This window comes from Neophocaena asiaeorientalis, unplaced genomic scaffold (genome assembly GCF_003031525.2).
Source record: "Neophocaena asiaeorientalis asiaeorientalis breed wild unplaced genomic scaffold, Neophocaena_asiaeorientalis_V1.1 scaffold648, whole genome shotgun sequence".
Taxonomy (NCBI): Eukaryota; Metazoa; Chordata; class Mammalia; order Artiodactyla; family Phocoenidae; genus Neophocaena; species Neophocaena asiaeorientalis.
The window spans coordinates 4,919,455-4,939,151 of NW_020172781.1; the positions used below are offsets into that span (position 1 = coordinate 4,919,455).

General features: G+C 45.9%; 1 protein-coding gene across 3 annotated transcripts in view; it reads left to right on the plus strand.

Moving 5' to 3' along the window:
- Window positions 1-19,697, plus strand: part of SVOP (SV2 related protein) — an 86,496-nt gene that overhangs the window by 20,036 nt on the left and 46,763 nt on the right. For 2 of the 3 annotated variants that reach the window (XM_024741584.1, XM_024741586.1), the window contains exons 2-6: window positions 636-796; window positions 4,142-4,227; window positions 5,672-5,770; window positions 10,397-10,468; window positions 16,999-17,123. In XM_024741584.1, coding sequence (XP_024597352.1) covers window positions 636-796; window positions 4,142-4,227; window positions 5,672-5,770; window positions 10,397-10,468; window positions 16,999-17,123 — 543 coding nt within the window. The remainder of the gene's footprint in view (window positions 1-635; window positions 797-4,141; window positions 4,228-5,671; window positions 5,771-10,396; window positions 10,469-16,998; window positions 17,124-19,697) is intronic. The other variant, XM_024741585.1, reaches the window with a different exon arrangement.

Below are 19,697 nucleotides of genomic sequence, written 5' to 3' on the forward strand. Positions count from 1 at the left end.
CAGGAGACTGTCAGGGCTGGAGGTTATTTGGAGAGGACAAGACTGTGGTCACCTGTGCATCGTGTGTCCCATCTAGCCCTGGTCTAGCCATGTTGGTCCCTTATTAGAATGTGTGCCCCAGGTGGCCAGATAGTCTACTTTTGAAAGAGATGTCGGGAATCTGGATTTTTATGTGAATTCTCCTAATTTTAAAACATTGGCATCCACTTTAAATTAAAAAAAAAAAATACTGTGTGGGCAACTTTTGGTGGGCATAATGTTACCCTTAGGTGACCAAATTGTTACTTCCATTAGATATAGATAGAGGAACGTAAATTCTGAAACACATGTACTTCCAACCAGTTTTTAGGTCTAGCGCAAGGATATCCTCATTCACATAACTTACCATGTGAACAGGGCTCCCCCTGGAGTTGTGCAGTGCCCAACCCATCCAACTGTACTAGGCAGCCCTTAAAGTTGTCACCCTCCCCACAGTCCAACTCAACAGAAATGCCCACCCCCACCTCTCCTCCACCCATTCAACTCTCTAGACCATGAGAGAAAAGCTTGTCACCTGTCTTGGACACAACAGCTATACAGCAAGGCCATTGAGGAGGAGTTCTAGCCATCATGACCAGATTTGCTCTGTCCTCTAGGGTGGTGAAATTCCGTCGCACAGGCGAGAGTGCAAGGTCAGAGGACGACACGGCTTCGGGAGAGCATGAGGTCCAGATTGAAGGGGTCCGTGCAGGCCTAGAGGCCGTCGAGCTGGATGATGGGGCAGCTGTGCCTAAGGAGTTTGCCAATCCCACTGACGGTGAGGGGACCCTGAATTTGGGGCATCGGCCCAGGCCACAGTCAGGGGCTCTGAGGTACCAGGGTTGCCTCTCCAGGTGGTATGCTCAGAGGGATCTTGTGAAGGGGCAGGTAGGAGGGCCTGGAGGCCAGGGGTGACACTGGAAGTGTGGGGCTGGACCTACATGGCTTTCTTCAGCAGGCAAGGTTATATCATAATCCCTGACGGTCAACAACATTGACTAACACTTGGCTGAGGATGGCAGCCACAATGATGATGATGATGATGGTGATAGAGATGATAATGATGATGATGATGAGATGGTGATGGTGATGGTGATGGTGATAGAGATGATGATGACGATGATGAGATGGTGATGATGATGGTGATGGTGATAGAGATGATGATGACGATGATGAGATGGTGATGATGATGGTGATGGTGATAGAGATGATGATGACGATGATGAGATGGTGATGATGATGGTGATGGTGATAGAGATGATGATGACGATGATGAGATGGTGATGATGATGGTGATGGTGATAGAGATGATGATGACGATGATGAGATGGTGATGATGATGGTGATGGTGATAGAGATGATGATGACGATGATGAGATGGTGATGATGATGGTGATGGTGATAGAGATGATGATGACGATGATGAGATGGTGATGATGATGGTGATGGTGATAGAGATGATGATGACGATGATGAGATGGTGATGATGATGGTGATGGTGATAGAGATGATGATGACGATGATGAGATGGTGATGATGATGGTGATGGTGATAGAGATGATGATGACGATGATGAGATGGTGATGATGATGGTGATGGTGATAGAGATGATGATGACGATGATGAGATGGTGATGATGATGGTGATGGTGATAGAGATGATGATGACGATGATGAGATGGTGATGATGATGGTGATGGTGATAGAGATGATGATGACGATGATGAGATGGTGATGATGATGGTGATGGTGATAGAGATGATGATGACGATGATGAGATGGTGATGATGATGGTGATGGTGATAGAGATGATGATGACGATGATGAGATGGTGATGATGATGGTGATGGTGATAGAGATGATGATGACGATGATGAGATGGTGATGATGATGGTGATGGTGATAGAGATGATGATGACGATGATGAGATGGTGATGATGATGGTGATGGTGATAGAGATGATGATGACGATGATGAGATGGTGATGGTGATGGTGATAATGAGGGTGGTGATGGTGATGGTGATGATGATTGTGATGGTGATGAGATGGTGATGGTGATGGTGATGATGATGATGATGGTGATGGTGATGGTGATGGTGATGATGAGATGATGATGGTGCTGATGATAATGTAATGATGATGGTGGCAGTGGTGATTGTGAAGATGACAGAAGTGGTTAGAGCAGCAGACACAGGCTGAGGATTACCTCTGTGCCAGGCACTGTTCTAAGCACTTTACACATATTACCCATTTGATCTTCACAACAGTTCCAATTGGAAGTATTACGATTATCTTTCCCATTTTCCAGGAGAGGACACGGAAGTACAGAAGGTTAAGTATCTTGCCCAGGGTCACACAGCTAGAACTTAGCCAAGCTGGATTTACACCCAGGAAATCTGGCCTCAGAGACCACATTCCTACCCATGACCCTGTGCTCCCTCTGCATACAGATGGTCAAACAAGAGACTTGAAGCCGTGCTAGGGGACCTGGTCTCCCCTCACCACCTGACGATGCTGATGGCTGAAAACATTCTATGCATTCCTGAAAGCGATTCCCAACGAGAGGATTAATGGCTTGAGCCCAAGGCCTGTTGTTGGCAGATCTAAGGAGGCAATGACTGGGGAGGAAGGGGAGGCAGAGGTTAGAAGCAGTGGCTTCAGGCTCAGGCTGATGTGGGCTCAATTCCCAGATCTCAGTGTGCCAGCTACGTTAACAGTGGGCAAGTTCATGTCCTCCTCTGTAAAATGGGGCTAAGACTGAGCCTTAACTAGTAGTTGTGACAGGGAGTAAATGAGATAATGTACATCAAGCTCTTAGGGCAGTGCCTGACCCACAGGGAGCACTCCATAAAGACACCATTATATTATTACTATTACTGTTCTTATTATTGATGATGTTATAGAACTCACTCTGCTTTCTCCTCAGTATTTTTACTGAAGGAAACCAGACCCCGCTGGGGTGATAAACACCAGCTCATACTTCTAGAGAAAATTATGATTGCTATAAGGGGCCCATGATTGAAATTCTAATAAGATGACAACTCCCAGCAGAGGCTGATGTGATCCTCAGAGGCCCCACAGGAAGGCCACCCAGCATGCTCCTTTAGTATTTTTATTTTTTAGTTAACTTTTTATTTTGGACTTTTTTTTTTGGCTTTGCTGTGCAGCATGCGAACCTTAGTTCCCCGACCAGGGATTGAACCTGTGCCCCCTGCATTGGGAGCGCAGAGTCTTAACCACTGGACTGTCAGGGAAGTCCCTGGATTATTTTAAATTTACAGAAAAGTTGCAAAGATAGCACAGAGAGTTCTCGTATACTCTTTTTGTCTTTCTCAAAATCTTTTTTGTCTGTTTGTTATTTTTTCATATACTCTTCATGCAGCTTCCCCTAAAGTTAACATCTTACTTAACCATGGCACACTTGTCAAAACTAAGAAATTAACACCGGTGCAGTACTATCCAGGAAACTCCAGACTTCATTCAGATTTCACCAGTTTTCCCAGCAGTGCTGTTACAGGAACCAATCCAGCACACCACATTGCAGTTAGTCTTTTCGTCTTTCTCAAAACACTTATGAGCTTCTAAATTATATCCTTTTTTTTTTTCTGAGTATACAAATAATGTGTGTTTATTTAGGAAGCATTCAGACATGATCGAAATGTACAAAAAAGTGAATGCTGATAGATAACCCTGTCGACAGTCTGTGGACACTTAATCTTGCTCCCCGTGGTCCATCTTGCTTTGTTTTCTTAAAATTAGCAATATATACTGTATGCATCTTTCTATATCTGCCCATTTTTAAACAGATGGGTTGTATTTCATAATGTAGATATATAAACATTTAAATATAATATATAAAATAATTTAACCAATTCCCTGTTGATAGACATTCTGGGTTGTCCAGTTTTTCCTTTTGTAGAAACAATGTTGCGTTGGACTTTGCAGCAAGATATACCTTCTTGCTTGCTGGAAGGTTTTTCTAGGATAAGTTCTAGAAGCAGCATGCACTGCCTTTAAAGAGCTTGGCCAGGGACCCCCCCCCCGCCCCCACCTAGGCCACACACACTAGGACAACTGCAAGGTGCACTGACTCCTTCCTCCACCTCCCCCTTCTCCTTCCCAGATACTTTCATGGTGGAAGATGCGGTGGAAGCCATTGGTTTTGGAAAATTTCAATGGAAGCTCTCTGTTCTCACCGGCTTGGCTTGGGCAAGTATCTCTGGGGACAGTAACCTCACCTTCAGTTTCCAAGGAACACCTGTGCTGCTCAACTGGCTTTCCATGGTCTACATGGAAGGACACAGCTCCTTCCACATAGAGCCTTTGCTTGAATCAGCAGAGTTTGGGTTGAGTGACCCTGGGTGATAATGAAGGTCTGGGGGTTGGGGGCTGCGGAGGTTAGGTGTGGTTGACAATTGCCCTCAAGGAGAAGTTGAAGCTTCTGGTTAATTAAGTGGTTCTCAACCCTTTGAGGCTCAGGGCTTCTATAAGATTCTGATGTCATCTGTGAGGCTCACCCTAGAAAAACATGCACAGATCAAAATGTGCCTTCGTTTTAAGGGGCTCATGAGCCCTCGTCGAACTCCCTTAATCTACCTAAAGCAAATAATGCATCTAGACCGTTAATACAATTGAAATTGATTTTTTGTAACTAGTGCAAGACTGAGATTTAACTACATAGTTTACCAAACAGTCATCAATTTCCCCACATCATTTTTCCCACTAATTTGCAGAGCCGCCTTTATCATCCACCACATTCCCACGGCTACATGGGTTTGCTTCTTGACTCTCATTTCTGTGCCATTGCTCTGTCTGTTTAATCCAGTAAAGGTACCACTATATTTAACTACCAGGGCTTCCCAGTATGTTTTAATAATGTTAAAAGGTCACTCATTAACTATACTGACAATTCTACATGAACGATGACCAAAGAGAAACTAGTTTTTAATTGAGCTATAAGACAAAAAGGTCATTGTCTCTCTACCTCTATAAAAATGTTTTTCTGATTTTTGAAATATGATATCTTACCACTTCATTCGGGGAGTGCCCCTAAGTTTTTCCAAACACGGGAGAACACACACACACAAAGAATATTGAATGTCTAGTTGTCAATTCCTGCATGGCACCACACTGTTTTAACTACTGGAGCTTTCAGTGTTTGTTTTTTTTTTTTTAACATCTTTATTGGGGTATAATTGCTTTACAATGGTGTATTAGTTTCTGCTTTATAACAAAGTGAATCAGTTATACATATACGTATGTTCCCATATCTCTTCCCTCTTGCATCTCCCTCCCTCCCACCCTCCCTATCCCACCCTTCCAGGCGGTGCTTTATTTTAGTGTGTTTTTAAAATTTAATTTATCTATTGTATTTTTGACCACTCTGCAGCGGCACGCGGGATCGGCATGCAGGATCTTACTTCCCCGCCCTGGTCAAACCCGTGCCCCCTGCATTGGGAGGGTGGAGTCTTAACCACTGGACCTCCAGGGAAGTCCCAACTTCCAGTGTGTTTTGATGTGTGATAGGGCACTCAGCAGAAGGTAGAAGAGGGATTTTTGTACACACTTGCTTGGGGTCGTGGACTTGGTGAGGGGCCAGCCGGCCCTGGCCAGGCGGCATCCTGGCCTCATGTTGTTTGCTTGCTCCCTGCAGATGGCTGACGCCATGGAGATGATGATCCTGAGCATCCTTGCGCCGCAGCTGCACTGCGAGTGGCGGCTGCCCAGCTGGCAGGTGGCGTTGCTGACCTCGGTAGGCAGCCCAGCAGCTCTTTCCTTTTGTGCACATTTCTGGTCTCCCCGGGGGGAGGGGTGGTTTCTGTAGGATGTCCCCCTCCTCCTTCTGCTGCCAAGGACTCAACAGAAAAGACTTAAACCCTGAATGGAAACACCATTACCTCAGATTCCTCCTCCCTTCTCCATCTCACATATCCTGGCAGCTTTGCAGCCAACTCTAACCTCTCCTGAGGGTTCCAGCTACCTGGGGGCCCCAGATATCCTGCTCAATTGCCAGGAAGCTGGAACGCACCTGATCGTATCACTTAAACCTTATAAGCCTCACTCTTCCAAAAAGATGCCAGTTCCTCCCACATGAGGGTGACTTGAGGATTGGAAACAACATAGTACATGTTCAGTAAATCATAGGAGCTGCTGCTCCCTGGAACTAAGGCTTGGAGGAGCATGAGTCAGACGCTTAATTTTTGTCAGAGATAGTTCAACGGCAATCTTCTAAAAGGGAGGGGAATGGCCAGGCTGGATAAGAGGATAAAAATAATGATACCCACAAAAGCTAATGTTTATTGAGCATTTACAGTGCAAATGGCTTTATATACACTGTATACAATATATGTGCAATATACATTGTGCTTTTTAATCCTCACAATGCTATGAGGTAGGTACTGTTATGAGCTGAGGAAGATGAGTGCAGAGAGGTTAAGTCACTCACAAAAGGTCACACAGCCTAGCTAGTGGCAGAGTCATTGCTGACTAGGAATGCCTCCCAGAATGCTGTTTTTCTATGGACAGCTGTTCAAGAATGGCCTGAGTGCCTTTGGCCTTTGGCAACAAGGCAATAAGGAACTTCATAAGCGCATACATCTGGATTTTTGTGGTTTAGTTACCTTGAGATGTGTGACCTTGAATGAGACACTTTCGGCTCTATTTCATCATCTGCAAAATAGGGGTGATAACGCCTGTTTGACTTCGGATGGTCAACAAAATCCCTAGAGTGCCTAGCACATGGTAGAGGTCGGGTAAATGATGCTTCTTTCTTTCTTCATTCTCACTAATACCTCCTAAGGAATAATCACAGGTCTGTGTTTTCGTGATGCGAGGCCTTTTTGATCCCTTGTCATTGGTTCCTAACAGCCACCATTTATCAACGAGCACTTATATGCTAGCATCTGTGCTAGGGGTTTTCCATGCTTTACCTCTTCAACCCTCTCAACCTATAAAAGAGGTGCTGTTATTACTCCTCCCATTTCTACAGATAAGGACACTAAGTCTCAGACAGGTGTTATGACTTGCCCAAACTCACACAGCCTACCAGAGGCAGAGGCAGGATTGAAATCAAGGCCAGGCAGACTCAGAGCCCCTGCCCCCAGTTTACTGCCCTGGATCACTTTCCTATGGTATCAGGTTTGGACTCATGGGCTAGTAAAGCAGTGAAGTTCCATGGTCAAGTTTTCTGCAGAAAAGTTAGGGCACTGCAGGAGCTGCTTCAGCTGCATAAAGTACCTAAGAAGGATGAGACTGACCATCGTTGCTGTCACAGGCAATACTGTGTGAGGTTACCGTAATTACTGTGATATATAACCAGTACTCTGCGGTGCCTAGGTCTCCCCTGGGAGAGTGAGAATGGGGGGAAACGGGTGTTTACAGGGATGCTTGACTCTTTCGGGATGTAAGGATATCATTTAGCACATGACTAAGGCCACACTTTACCCCAAGACAGTAATCATCAAACACTTTTGCTCTCACTAATCTAGAAAAGAATTGTGTAAAAACTATGCAGCCCCCAGGAGTCTCACAAGTTTTTAAATTGACGTTAAAACTTTAAAATTATAGTTGCAGCATATATAATTTCTGGAGTATTGAAATATTAAAAGTTCAAATAAAACTTTCATATCACTCTTCATTTTTTATTTTTTTAAAATTTATTTATTTATTTATCTATTTATTTATTTTTGGCTGCGTCAGGTCTCCGTTGCTGCGCGTGGGCTTTTTCTAGTTGCGGCGAGCGGGGGCTACTCATTGTTGTGTGTGGGCTTCTCATTGCAGTGGCTTCTCTTGTTGCGGAGCATGGCTCTAGGTGCGCGGGTTTCAGTAGTTGTGGCTCACGGGCTCTAGAGCGCAGGCTCAGTAGCACACGAGCTTAGCTGTTTGGTGTCATGTGGGATCTTCCCAGACCAGGGCTCAAACCCATGTCCCCTGCACTGGCAGGCAGATTCTTAACCACTGCGCCACCAGGGGAGTCCCATATCACTCTTTTTAATGTGTCCAATGGAATTGAAATATTTATCTGCTACCCACCATCACCTGTGTAAAAATAACATGAATAAGCTCTTCAGAAGAATTTGGAAATTTTGCATTGTCTTGTTTTCTTCTTGAACTGGTATTTTCATTCCATTTCTCCATATAATTTTATCTTAATGTAATGTTTTATTATGCTTGAAAGTACTTCATTTGTCACCCTATCATAGTTTTTGTGACATTTTAAGTTATTGTTTTTAATTTTCTGAGCTCATAAGGCTCTGAGTATTAACATTTTTCTCCTGCAGTAAGTTATCATGATAATTTTTAGTAATAAACAACAGATCAAAACAAGATAGAATTAATTTTGATAAATAATTGCTAAACATAAGTCACTTTATCAGGAACACACCTCTTCATGAGGGCTACGGAGTGTTTCCCAATTATGTCATGCATTCTTTTTTTTTTTTTTTTTTTTTTTTTTTTTTTTTTGCGTTATGCGGGCCTCTTACAGTTGTGGCCTCTCCCGTTGCGGAGCACAGGCTCTGGACGCGCAGGCTCAGCGGCCATGGCTCACGGGCCCAGCCGCTCCGCGGCATGCGGGATCTTCCCGGACCGGGGCACGAACCCGTGTCCCCTGCATCGGCAGGCGGACTCTCAACCACTGCGCCACCAGGGAAGCCCTGTCATGCATTCTTGAATCATTACTTATTGCTAAAATGAGACAGGGTTCAGCCACTATGCTACTCCTACCTTTCATATTTATTGAATGGCTACGAATATGAAAGGCTTTGTTCACATATAAAAACTTTGGGGGGAGGAAACTGAAGGAGTTTTGTAATAACTCAATAAACTAATGCCACTTGATGTTTTCCAACAACTTCCAAGTCTCGTGCTGAAGAGCACACAGCAGTCGTTTATGAAAAATTATTTTTAGTGATCTAATTTGCTGACAGCTTGATTAGGCTCTCCTGCAATTTGTTTAAAAATAATAAAATGGGGCTTCCCTGGTGGCACAGTGGTTGAGAGTCCGCCTGCCGATGCAGGGGACACGGGTTCGTGCCCCGGTCCGGGAAGATCCCACATGCCGCGGAGCGGCTGGGCCCGTGAGCCATGGCCGCTGAGCCTGCGCGTCCGGAGCCTGTGCTCCGCAACGGGAGAGGCCACAACAGTGAGAGGCCAGCGTACCGCAAAAAAAAAAAATAAATAAATAAAATTAAAAATAATAATAATAAAATGGAATTGGAATCAAGATGACTTGCGAAAGGATTTGTAACTGTGTCATTGGTGTCCTTCTGGAGGCATCCTGGAGGGTTTAACCTCAAAAGGTGCATTGAGAGGATGCAGTAGGGAGAAGTGGGGGAGGGGTGGTTGAGAAAGGGAGGAGGGAACTGGTGAGACCCCTAACCTGTTCTCAGGAAAGAATCTCTATGGAAGTTGAGGGCCTGGAAATGAATTCCTTTAAAACTGTCCAAATCTGCTTCTCCCTTGGAACACCTCTGTGTAGCCGGTTTGGAGCCCTCTGCTCTAGGTCATGCCTGGAGGGATGCTTTTGGGTTCAGACCACACTAAGCAGTGCCATTCCCGTCTCTGGGCCTCAGTGGCCTTATATGTAAACTGGGGATAATAATAGTACCCACTCCTTAGGGCTGCTGTGAGAATTAGGTAAGACATATGTAAAAAGCATTCAGTGTGGTGTCTGACACTTGGTGAGTGCTCTGGAAAGGATAGAACAGTGAAGAGAGCTCTAGTCGGCCTGTTTGGGTTTAAGACCTGTCTCTACCCTCTCCTCCCTGGGATAAGAGCAGGTTTCTTAAAACTTCTAAACCTCAAGCTACCCATCTATAAAATGGGTATGAGCATTTATAACTCATCTGCTCTGATCAAGGGTTAACAACGGAACAAGGACTTTACCCAGCACACAGTGAGCACTCCATGGTTGCTGTCTCTTGCTAATGGCTTACAACTCCCATCCTAACCTCCTGTCTCCTGTTTTCATATCCTCCAAACTCTACCTTGCAACCTTTAACATTTTTTTAGCCATAAGACATTTCTTGGGTTTGATGAGAAATTGGTAAAATACTAGCTCTGCAGCCATGCAGCCTGATTCCAGCCCAGGCTGCATCACTTACACTTGTGTGACCCAGGCCATGTGACCTCCCCTCTCTGAGTCTCTGTTTCCTCATCTGTGAAATGGGGATAATAATAGCACCCGCCCCATGGGATTGTTGTGAGGCTTAAACAGTAACATGAAGCATGTAGACTAGTATTTGCATCTCAACACGTTCTCAGTAAAGCTTGCTTCATTCTTATTACAGGAGTGTGACGTCACACTTTCAAATTGGTGTTCCTTTTCTCCACGATGCTCCATGTCATTATCTAACAGAAACTGTCTTTGCCCACACAGGTGGTCTTTGTCGGCATGATGTCCAGTTCTACCCTCTGGGGAAACATCTCAGACCAGTATGGCAGGAAAACAGTAAGGCAACTTCTCCTAAGCTCGTGTCCTCTGGGTTATCTTTGTGATGGCATTGACGAAGTAGCAAAACTTATGCTGACTGAGCATTTGGTGGGGGTCTAATTAATTCAGGGATACACTGAAGGGCAAAGAGAAGACGTTGCTCTGAGGCTGTGGACTCTTGAAATCACATATCCCTAGTGGGACCCAAGGATGTGCATTTCAGAACGTGGAAGATGCTGGTGGTGCCCACCCCCATCCCCTTGGCGCTCAATCTGTCTGTGCCACAGTTTCCTCATCTGTAAATGGTATAATAATAGTCTTCCCCATAGGGCTGTTACGGGGAGTAAATGACCCTTGTGACAGAAAGCTCTTGACACAGAGGAAATGTTTCTTCAATTTCCATTATCCTTCCTATTTGCCAAGCTCACGGTGACAATAAATGGCAAGGCCGGTGTTAAAATGCTGGTGCATCTGGCTCCAGAGTTCACATCCATCACCTTGACCTTGGCTGCTGGGAGACATCACTGAACGATTCCCTGGAATTCATTTGATTAGTTGAACATTCATCCACCCCAAATAGATGAAGCCTGGAGGGGGCTGTCTGCAGAGGGTTCCTCCAGATCTCCTGAGCAGCTTGCTAAATACCACACCCAACATAAAGCTGGCGTGACCGGAGAGAGAGAGAGAAAGTGCCACCAGATTGAAGAGCCTCCTTCTCCCCAGCATGGAATTCTGGCCCAACCTCGTGGAGGATGGATCCGGCTCTAATTATAAAGCTTCCCCAGAACTCCTCCAGGACCAGCAGGCGAGCCAGACAGCTGGCGAGCCTTGGCAAGCTCGGAGAACCTCCTCTTAGCTCCCTGATCTTCCTTGGCTCAGCTGGGAGGTTTCTGTGAGGGCGTCTGCTGCGTGACTTTGCAGGAGGATCACATGTGGGGTTAGGACTCGGTGGAACGCTTTTCTTTCTTTCTTTTTTTTTTTTTACGGTACGCGGGCCTCTCACTGTTGTGGCCTCTCCCGTTGCGGAGCACAGGCTCCGGACGCGCAGGCTCAGCGACCATGGCTTACGGGCCCAGCCGCTTCGCGGCATGTGGAATCTTCCCGGACCGGGGCACGAACCCGTGTCCCCTGCATTGGCAGGCGGACTCTCAACCACTGCGCCACCAGGGAAGCCCCGAGAATGCTTTGATTCCTACAGAAGTTTATACAGCCGGGGGGCTTGTGGCAGACGCAGAAAGGAAGGGCGACTGTGGGTGTGTGGCCTTGTGCAGATGGAGATAAACGCATCCGGGTTCATAACGTAGCGCCCCCTGTCGAGCGAGGTAACCTTGAGACAGCTGCTTTACCTCTCTGAGCCTCAGTTTTCCCATCGGCAAAATAGGGTTGACAACAGTAGGAGCTCAAAGGATTGCTGGGAGGATTAAATAAGAAAATGTAGGGCTTCCCTGGTGGCGCAGTGGTTGAGAGTCCGCCTGCTGATGCAGGGGACGCAGGTTCATGCCCCGGTCCGGGAAGATCCCACATGCCACGGAGCGGCTGGGCCCGTGGGCCATGACCGCTGAGCCTGTGCTTCCGGAGCCTGTGCTCCGCAGCGGGAGAGGCCACAATGGTGAGAGGCCCGCGTACCGAAAAAGAAGAAAAAAAGAAAATGTATATAATACACTTAGAACAGTATTTACAGATGCATGGTTAGCCCGTGATTAATGGTAACTACTTTTGGTTGGGACTCAAAAAAAAAAGATTTAGAATGTGATCAGGTCATCCTCTAGTTCAAAGGCTACAGGACCACATTATCTCTAAGGAGGAAAAAGAGGTGGCTGGCAGGCACTGGGCCTCTCTTTTCAATATTTTGAAGATCCTCGGGTTTCCTTGCCTGTGACTATTTTCCTTGTGCTTGAGAAAGATGGGCGAGTACCAGGAGGCTTGAGCCAGACAGTCCTGCAGGAGACTGAGCAATGCTCATGGCAATGAGATCAGCATGCTTCTTTGGGGTTGCAGGCCTGGCATCCAAGTGGCAGCAAGATGAGAGCCTTTCCAGGCTCCAGGTGGCAAACAGGTGGGCCATGAGCCAAATGTGGCCCCCAGATGCGTATGATTTATCCCATGCAATGCTTTATGGGATTTTGAATCAGTTGCCTCTGTTCAAAAATCACATATTTTTGCATAAAAGTAAAAAGAGGTGTGGGTTTTTGGAAAGCTGCGTTATCCGGCAGCTTGGGATCCACACTCTGTGATGTTAGCTTTCGTCTGGAGCTGAGGCTGGCAAGGCAGGGCAAGTTCTCTTTCATTCACCCAGGCCCACCTGTCCTCACTGCATTTACACCTGCATCACGTGTGTATGTTCTCTGCCAGAGGTAATGGGGAGCCATCAAAGGTCCTGGAGAAGGGGAGTGGCTCATTCAAAGTACAGCTTCGGGCATTAGAAATCCTGGCTCCAGTTTTGACTCTGCTGATCCTGAACAAATCACTCAACTCTGTCGGCCCTCAACGTGCTGATTTATAAAGTGGTCATGAAAATAACGTCTTTCCACAGGCCACTGTGAGGATCCAGTGTAATGATGGGGCTGCGATTTAAGAAATGCAAATGAGAGTTCCATGAAGTCAGAGACTCTGGCTGTCATGTGGCCTGCCCTAGCCCAGGACAAAGCCAAGTGCTTAGCAAGCAGTAGGCTGTCAATGTGTGCAGAGTGAATGGATGAATGAATGAATAATGTATATTAGGACCTCAACCGCCAGGCACACAGCAGGTGCTCAATACATGTATAGTGAACAAATGAGTGAATGAATGAATGATACATTTCAGTACCTCTAGTGCTGGGCACACAGCAGGTGCTCAATACATGTATAGTGAACAAATGAGTGAATGAATGAATGATACATTTCAGTACCTCTAGTGCTGGGCACACAGCAGGTGCTCAATACATGTATAGTGAACAAATGAGTGAATGAATGAATGATACATTTCAGTACCTCTAGTGCTGGGCACACAGCAGGTGTTCGATACCTGTGTATTGAATGAATGAATAATATGTATCAGTATCTCTAAGTGTCTGGTATACTGCAGTCACTCAATACATGCTTATTGTTGAATGAATAACTGAATCAGCAAATTAATAAATGTATAATATCTATCCATCTATCTCTAGTGCCTGGTATACAGAGGATGCTTAATAGATATGGAAGGAAGAAAGGAAGGGAGGGAGGAAGGGAGGGAGGAAGGGAGGGAGTGGTAACAATCTAAAAGGCAGAACAGATGTTAGGTGGAACGACAACTGTAGGTGATGAGAAGCCCAAAGGACATTTCTGCAGAGTCCCCAAGCAGTGCTTAGATGGGGCTTGTTGGCACTGCTGGTGCCTTTGCAATAGCTATAACAGTACTTCCAAATGGTTGCTGAGTCCTCATTTTCTGGGCAGCTGGAAAGCCCTGGCATAGGCGGGCAAATGCAGAGCCAGCTGTACCCTGCTATGACCTGACAGGACAGATCAGCCTGCTTGTCTTTGCTGCCTGGTATGGGGGCACCCGGTGACCTCACTGGGATAGCACAGTTGCCGGGCAGCCCCGTGAGAGAGGCTTGGCTGCCATGTGCCAGTCTGGGTGCCCTCCTCTCTCCCCTCTCCTCTCCTCCTGCTGTTTTCCTTCTGTTCTTTTATTTTCTCTGCTGCTAATGATGTCTTGTTACTGATTCAAGACTTGTTGGGTTCCAAGGAAGAAAATCCCTATTAAGTTAGCTTAAGCCAAAAGAAAGGAACCAAGTGTATGTGTGGCAGGTACCAATATCATAGCCCTGGGTTTAGGGGAACAGAAAGGTTGCTTTATTATTTATTAATTATTATTGTTATTCATTATTACAATAGATCCAGGTTTTCCTGGGCTTGAATAATTCCTGCTCCACCTGTTCTCTTATATACTTAATATCTTTCTTTATATCAACATTTTTTTAAATCCTTAAATGCATGTTTTTTGAAAAGGAAACTTGATAGAGAGCCTTAAATGGGAAATCAATAGCAACTGCAGTAAATAGGAAGTAGCTGCAAAAATAAATACAAGGAAAACAATGTTATAAAATTCTAGCTGGGGGCTTCCCTGGTGGCGCAGTGGTTAAGAATCTGCCTGCCAATGCAGGGGACACGGGTTCAAGCTCTGGTCCGGGAAGATCCCACATGGTGCGGAGCAACTAGGCCCCTGAGCCACAGCTACTGAGCCTGCCCTCTACAACCCGCAAGCCACAACTACTGAGCCCTTGTGCCACAACTATTGAAACCCGCGGGCCTAGAGCCCGTGCTCCGCAACAAGAGAAGCCACCGCAATAAGAGAAGCCACCGCAATAAGAAGCCCACGCACCGCAACGAAGAGTAGCCCCTGCTCACGTCAACTAGAGAAAGCCCGCGCGCAGCAAAAAAGACCCAGCACAGCCCAAAATAAATAAATTAATTAATTAATTAAAAAAAAATTCTAGCTGGTATGGTTGCCCCACTGCCCTCTCTGTTAAAGTGAGAGATTAGCAGATGTTTAAAAAGGTGTTAAAGAGAGACCAGCAGGGTTAAGAATCCATCTGCCAATGCAGGGAACACGGATTCAAGTTCTGGTCCGGGAAGATCCCACATGTCTTAGAACAGCTAAGCCCATGAGCCACAACTACTGAAGCCCGCGCGAATAGAGCCCTTGCCCCGCACAAGAGAAGCCACCGCAGTGAGAAGCCCGCGCACCACAGCGAAGAGTAGCCCCCACTCGCCTCAGCTAGAGAAAGCAGGCAGGCAGCAACGAAGACCCAATGTAGCCATAAATAAATAAATAAATTTAGAAAAAAAAGACCAGCACCACATGGATACTTCCTCTTGGGCGTAATCAGACAAGTGAAGGTTAAAGTGAAAAGGAGATCGCCTGCTTGCAAGGTGATGCAAAGTTATTTAAAACATTGTCTCTTCCACCTAAAATCGTTTTCCAAAAGACCTGAAATCATCTGGTAGACCTCCAAATTCCCTCTCTAGTCACTTTTAATTCATTTTCATTTTAAAGCTAAAATTAGTATGTCTCACACTTTCTCCCTGAAGCATGGGGGTATGGGGAGCTGGCAGAAGGGTGAACTCAGTCCTGCAGACGTAGGAACAGTGCTGCAGAGGGAGGTCTGCTCAGACCTCATGTGGCGGGTCTAAAATTCATGTTAAATTTGCATTCTACTCCATAATACATTTGGTGTTGGTTGTGTTATAAAAACTCTATTTTAAATTACATTCACCCTTAATTTTTTCTCAGTCTCTAAGGGTAATTGACACTCCAGGAATATGTACCAGGTTTGTCCTGCAGTATTGTGTTCCTAGGAGGTTTTCAACCCCATCAAATACAATGTCTTTTTTTTTTTTTTGGCTGCACCATGCGGCTTGTGGGATATTAGTTCCCTGACCAGGGATCGAACGCAGGGCATGGCAGTGAAAGCACTGAGTCCTAACCACTGGACCGCCAGGGAATTCCCTACAGTGTCCCCTTTATTTAAAAAAATTATAAAATTTTTAATAGTGCCCCTAATAATCCAGAAATAATTTCAAAGATAAAATAACCTAGCTGCTTACACAGTTTTAAAAAAGAAGTCAGGGACTTCCCTGGTGGTCCAGTGGTTGGGACTTCATGCTTGCACTGCCAGAGGCCGGGGTTCGATCCTTGGCCAGAGAACTAAGATCCCGCAAGCCTCGCGGCGTGGCCAAAAAAAATTAAATAAAAAAATAAAAATAATAAAGAAGTCAGTTATAATGCTCTAACTATGATACAAGGGAGAAAATTTTTAAAGGAGGTAATTAATAAATTTACTTTCAATATGCAAATATTTACACACAACTCTGCCTAGATCCTAAAAGGAAGTAGTTACTATTTGCCCCAATTATAAATAAGTTTGGATTTAAAGGAATCTTGTCAATGCTTTTTCTTTATATCTGATGTTTTGAAATAAGATTCAGATCAATCTATTCATAGATACACATAGAAGCCCTATGAATGCAGACAGATGCCGAAGTGTTCCCTCAGTCACTCAGCTATCACACGCAGCGTTGCCATTGGCAACACGGTTTTCTGAAATGATGGACCATTTTGTAAAATTCTGGATAAAACAAAGTGTATCCTCCTTTGATTTACCTAGAAGTTGCATTCCTGAAAAATTACGTGACCCACCTTCCAAAATCCTGTTTATATGTAAACTAGAGTGAAGATCTAGGCGCTGATAACCATAAACAGTTTTCAACTGCGAGATGGTAGGGTGGGAAGTTTGATTCGAGCTGGTGCAGGACACAGGGTAAGTCTTTATTAGGTCTCACGCGCTGTGAGACATCTAACATCTCTGGGATGTATCTGTTAAATGCCAATCATTGGGACAACCAAGAATGATCCACAGTTTTCCCCCACACCCCCTCAGGGTGGGTGCCACCCATGCAGAGAACCCCGGGCATCCCCTTGGCTGTGTGGATCACCCTTTACCATGACCCTATTGGTGACTTTGAACATGTGCAGGGGACATGTGACCTGGAGATGCTGAGAAGCCCTGTGTCTTCCTTCTCCGCAGGGGCTGAAGATCAGTGTGCTCTGGACCCTGTACTATGGCATCCTCAGTGCTTTCGCGCCCGTGTACAGCTGGATCCTGGTGCTCCGGGGCCTGGTGGGCTTCGGGATCGGAGGGGTCCCCCAGTCGTAAGTAAAGACCCAGCTCTGGCCACCCAGCCAGGCAGCCAGCCAACTATGTTCATGGCCTCAGAGGGGTGCAAAGATGGTACATACACTAGGGCTTCTGGTATCCAGGGGCTCTGATGGAGCCAGAGAATAGTGTCATTGTCGGTATTATAATGGTTACCAACAGCAAAAGCAACACGGTAGCTGGAAGGTCGTAGATGTGAAATGATAATAAAGATAATAGAGCTAGCATTGATTGGACGTTTCTCTTTGACACAGCACAGCAGCCCCAGAAGATGTTGGGGGGACATGTTGAATTAGTGCAGTCTCCACTTTACAGCTGAGAAAACTGAGTCTCAGCGGGTGAAATCATTTGCCCAAGTCACACAGGCTGCAGGTGGAACTAAGAACCTGAGTCTGTCTGCCTGTAACATCTGTGCCCTTAACTACACTGCGTGCTGCCTCTTACCCTCTTCTAACCTAACCAGGAGGCAGGGGATGGGGCTAATTATCTGTAAGTTATGTGTTATTTTGTTGTTGCTGTTGTTGTGATGCTGAGAGTAGTCAGACTTGTAGGAAGAGGTCATTGTCTCCTGGGAGACTGGGGAATCCTGAAGCAGAGGTTGGCGGGTGGTGGCAGGTGGGCCGAATCTGACCTGATTACTGGGTCTCTAAATAAAGTTTTATTGGAACACAGCCGCACCATACATTTATGTATTATCTACACCTGTTTCCATGCTACAGCAACAGAGTTGAGTTGTCTCAGTAGAGACTGTATGGCCTGCAAACCTGACATATTTACTATTCAGCCCTCCATAGAAAAAGTGTGTTTAGGAATTCTCTGGTGGTCCAGTGGTTAGGACTCTGCGCTTTCACTGCCGAGGGCCTGGGTTCCATCCCTGGTTGGGGAACTAAGATCCTGAAAGCGGCAGTGTGGCAAAAAAAAAAAGTGTGTTGACCCCACTCTCAAGGATGATGATTAATAGCCAATATTTAGTGTTTATTAAGGAGCAGGTGCTGTTCTAAACAGTTTGCCCAGATTGTCTCATTTAATCCCCCAAATTTCCCTATGAGGTAGATTCTATTATTAACCCCATTTTACAGATAAAGAAACTGAGGCACAGAGAGGTAAAGTAACTTGCCCCAGGTGACACAGCTACAAGAGGCAGAGATGGAATCTGAACCCACTCCCTCTAACTCCAGAGCCTGGGCTCTAACCATTGCATTTTACTGCCTTGCTATGAAGGATTAAAAGGATTTGGAAAGGCCCAGAGGAGACTGGGGAAGATGTAGGATATCTCATAGGAAGGGAATTTCATGAAAAGAGGAAGCCGTAGCTGAGTCTGAGGGAGGCTAATGGTCCAGTTCAGGTAGCTTGTTAGGCTGAGATACATGAGAATTGAAAACTGAGATGGGACAGGTAGACTGGGGCAAGCTTCTTAAAGGTCTTGAATCCCAGGCCAAAGGGATTGTCTATAGACAGTGGGGAGCCACTGAAAGTTCTTGAGCAGGAGAGGTACTTTAAAAGTATTAATCTGGCAGTGGTGGGTTGGACAGGTTGGAGATAAGGAACCCTACTGCAATAATTGAGGAAAATTTTGCACAAGGACCAGGTGGTTTCTTTCTAGTTTATTCATTCATTTAACCAATATTTCTTGAGCTCCTGCTATGACATGGGCCAGTGCTACGTCCTGGGGGTACAGCAGTGAGCCAAACAGGCACAGTTCCTGTTACAGGCTGGCGTCCTGGGAAACAGACTGAGATAGAGATTTGTGTGCAAGAGGGGGCCAGGATCAACACCTGTAAGGGAGTGAGAAAAACGGGCACGGGCAGAGGGAGAAGCTGAGTGGCAATGCAATTGTAACAGCTGATGGGGGCCTCAGCCAATCCTGTAGGGGTTCGGAAGCTGGGATGGCTTTTTAGGGTTGTTCCAAATTGAGGCATGGGGGCTGGGCCTTTGTACCCTCACATCAGCCACCTTGGATGTGGGCTGTCCGCGAGGAGGGAACATGACCTTGGGGAAGTCAGCTATTTTTGGCCAAGGCAATTCCTGCAAGGGCCTCAATTCTGAGATCTTAGCAGGCAGTACTCCTGGTCATTCCAGAGGGACCGTATGCCTCAGCCCTGAAGGGGGAATCCAGGCGATGCATCACAGCATCCACTACAGTCCATTCCCTGGACTCTTTGGATGTGCTCGCATCGTATAATAAGTTCACCCCGTCTGGGAACAGCTCCTCCAGGATTCTGGTTGGTCTTTTCCCTGAAAAGACTTATAAAAGGATGGCTAGTGAGACAACCTACAGTCCACGCTATGGCTTCTGGCCTCATGACTGCAGCCGATGTGTATTATTCTCTGCCCTCTGCCACCTATTCTAGATTCTCCTCACCTTTGGCTAGTACCTCTGCTGATCTAGATGAGGCCCCTTGTTACCATGCCCTTCTCAGGTCATTGCTGCTGCCCGTCCATTTAACACCAAGACTGGGCAGGGGGATTACCAAGAGATGTCCCGTGTATCACCTAGGTACCCAAGTAGATAACAGTAATCCTACCACCTCCTGATGCTTAGGATCAATTCCTGGGACAGAATGATGACT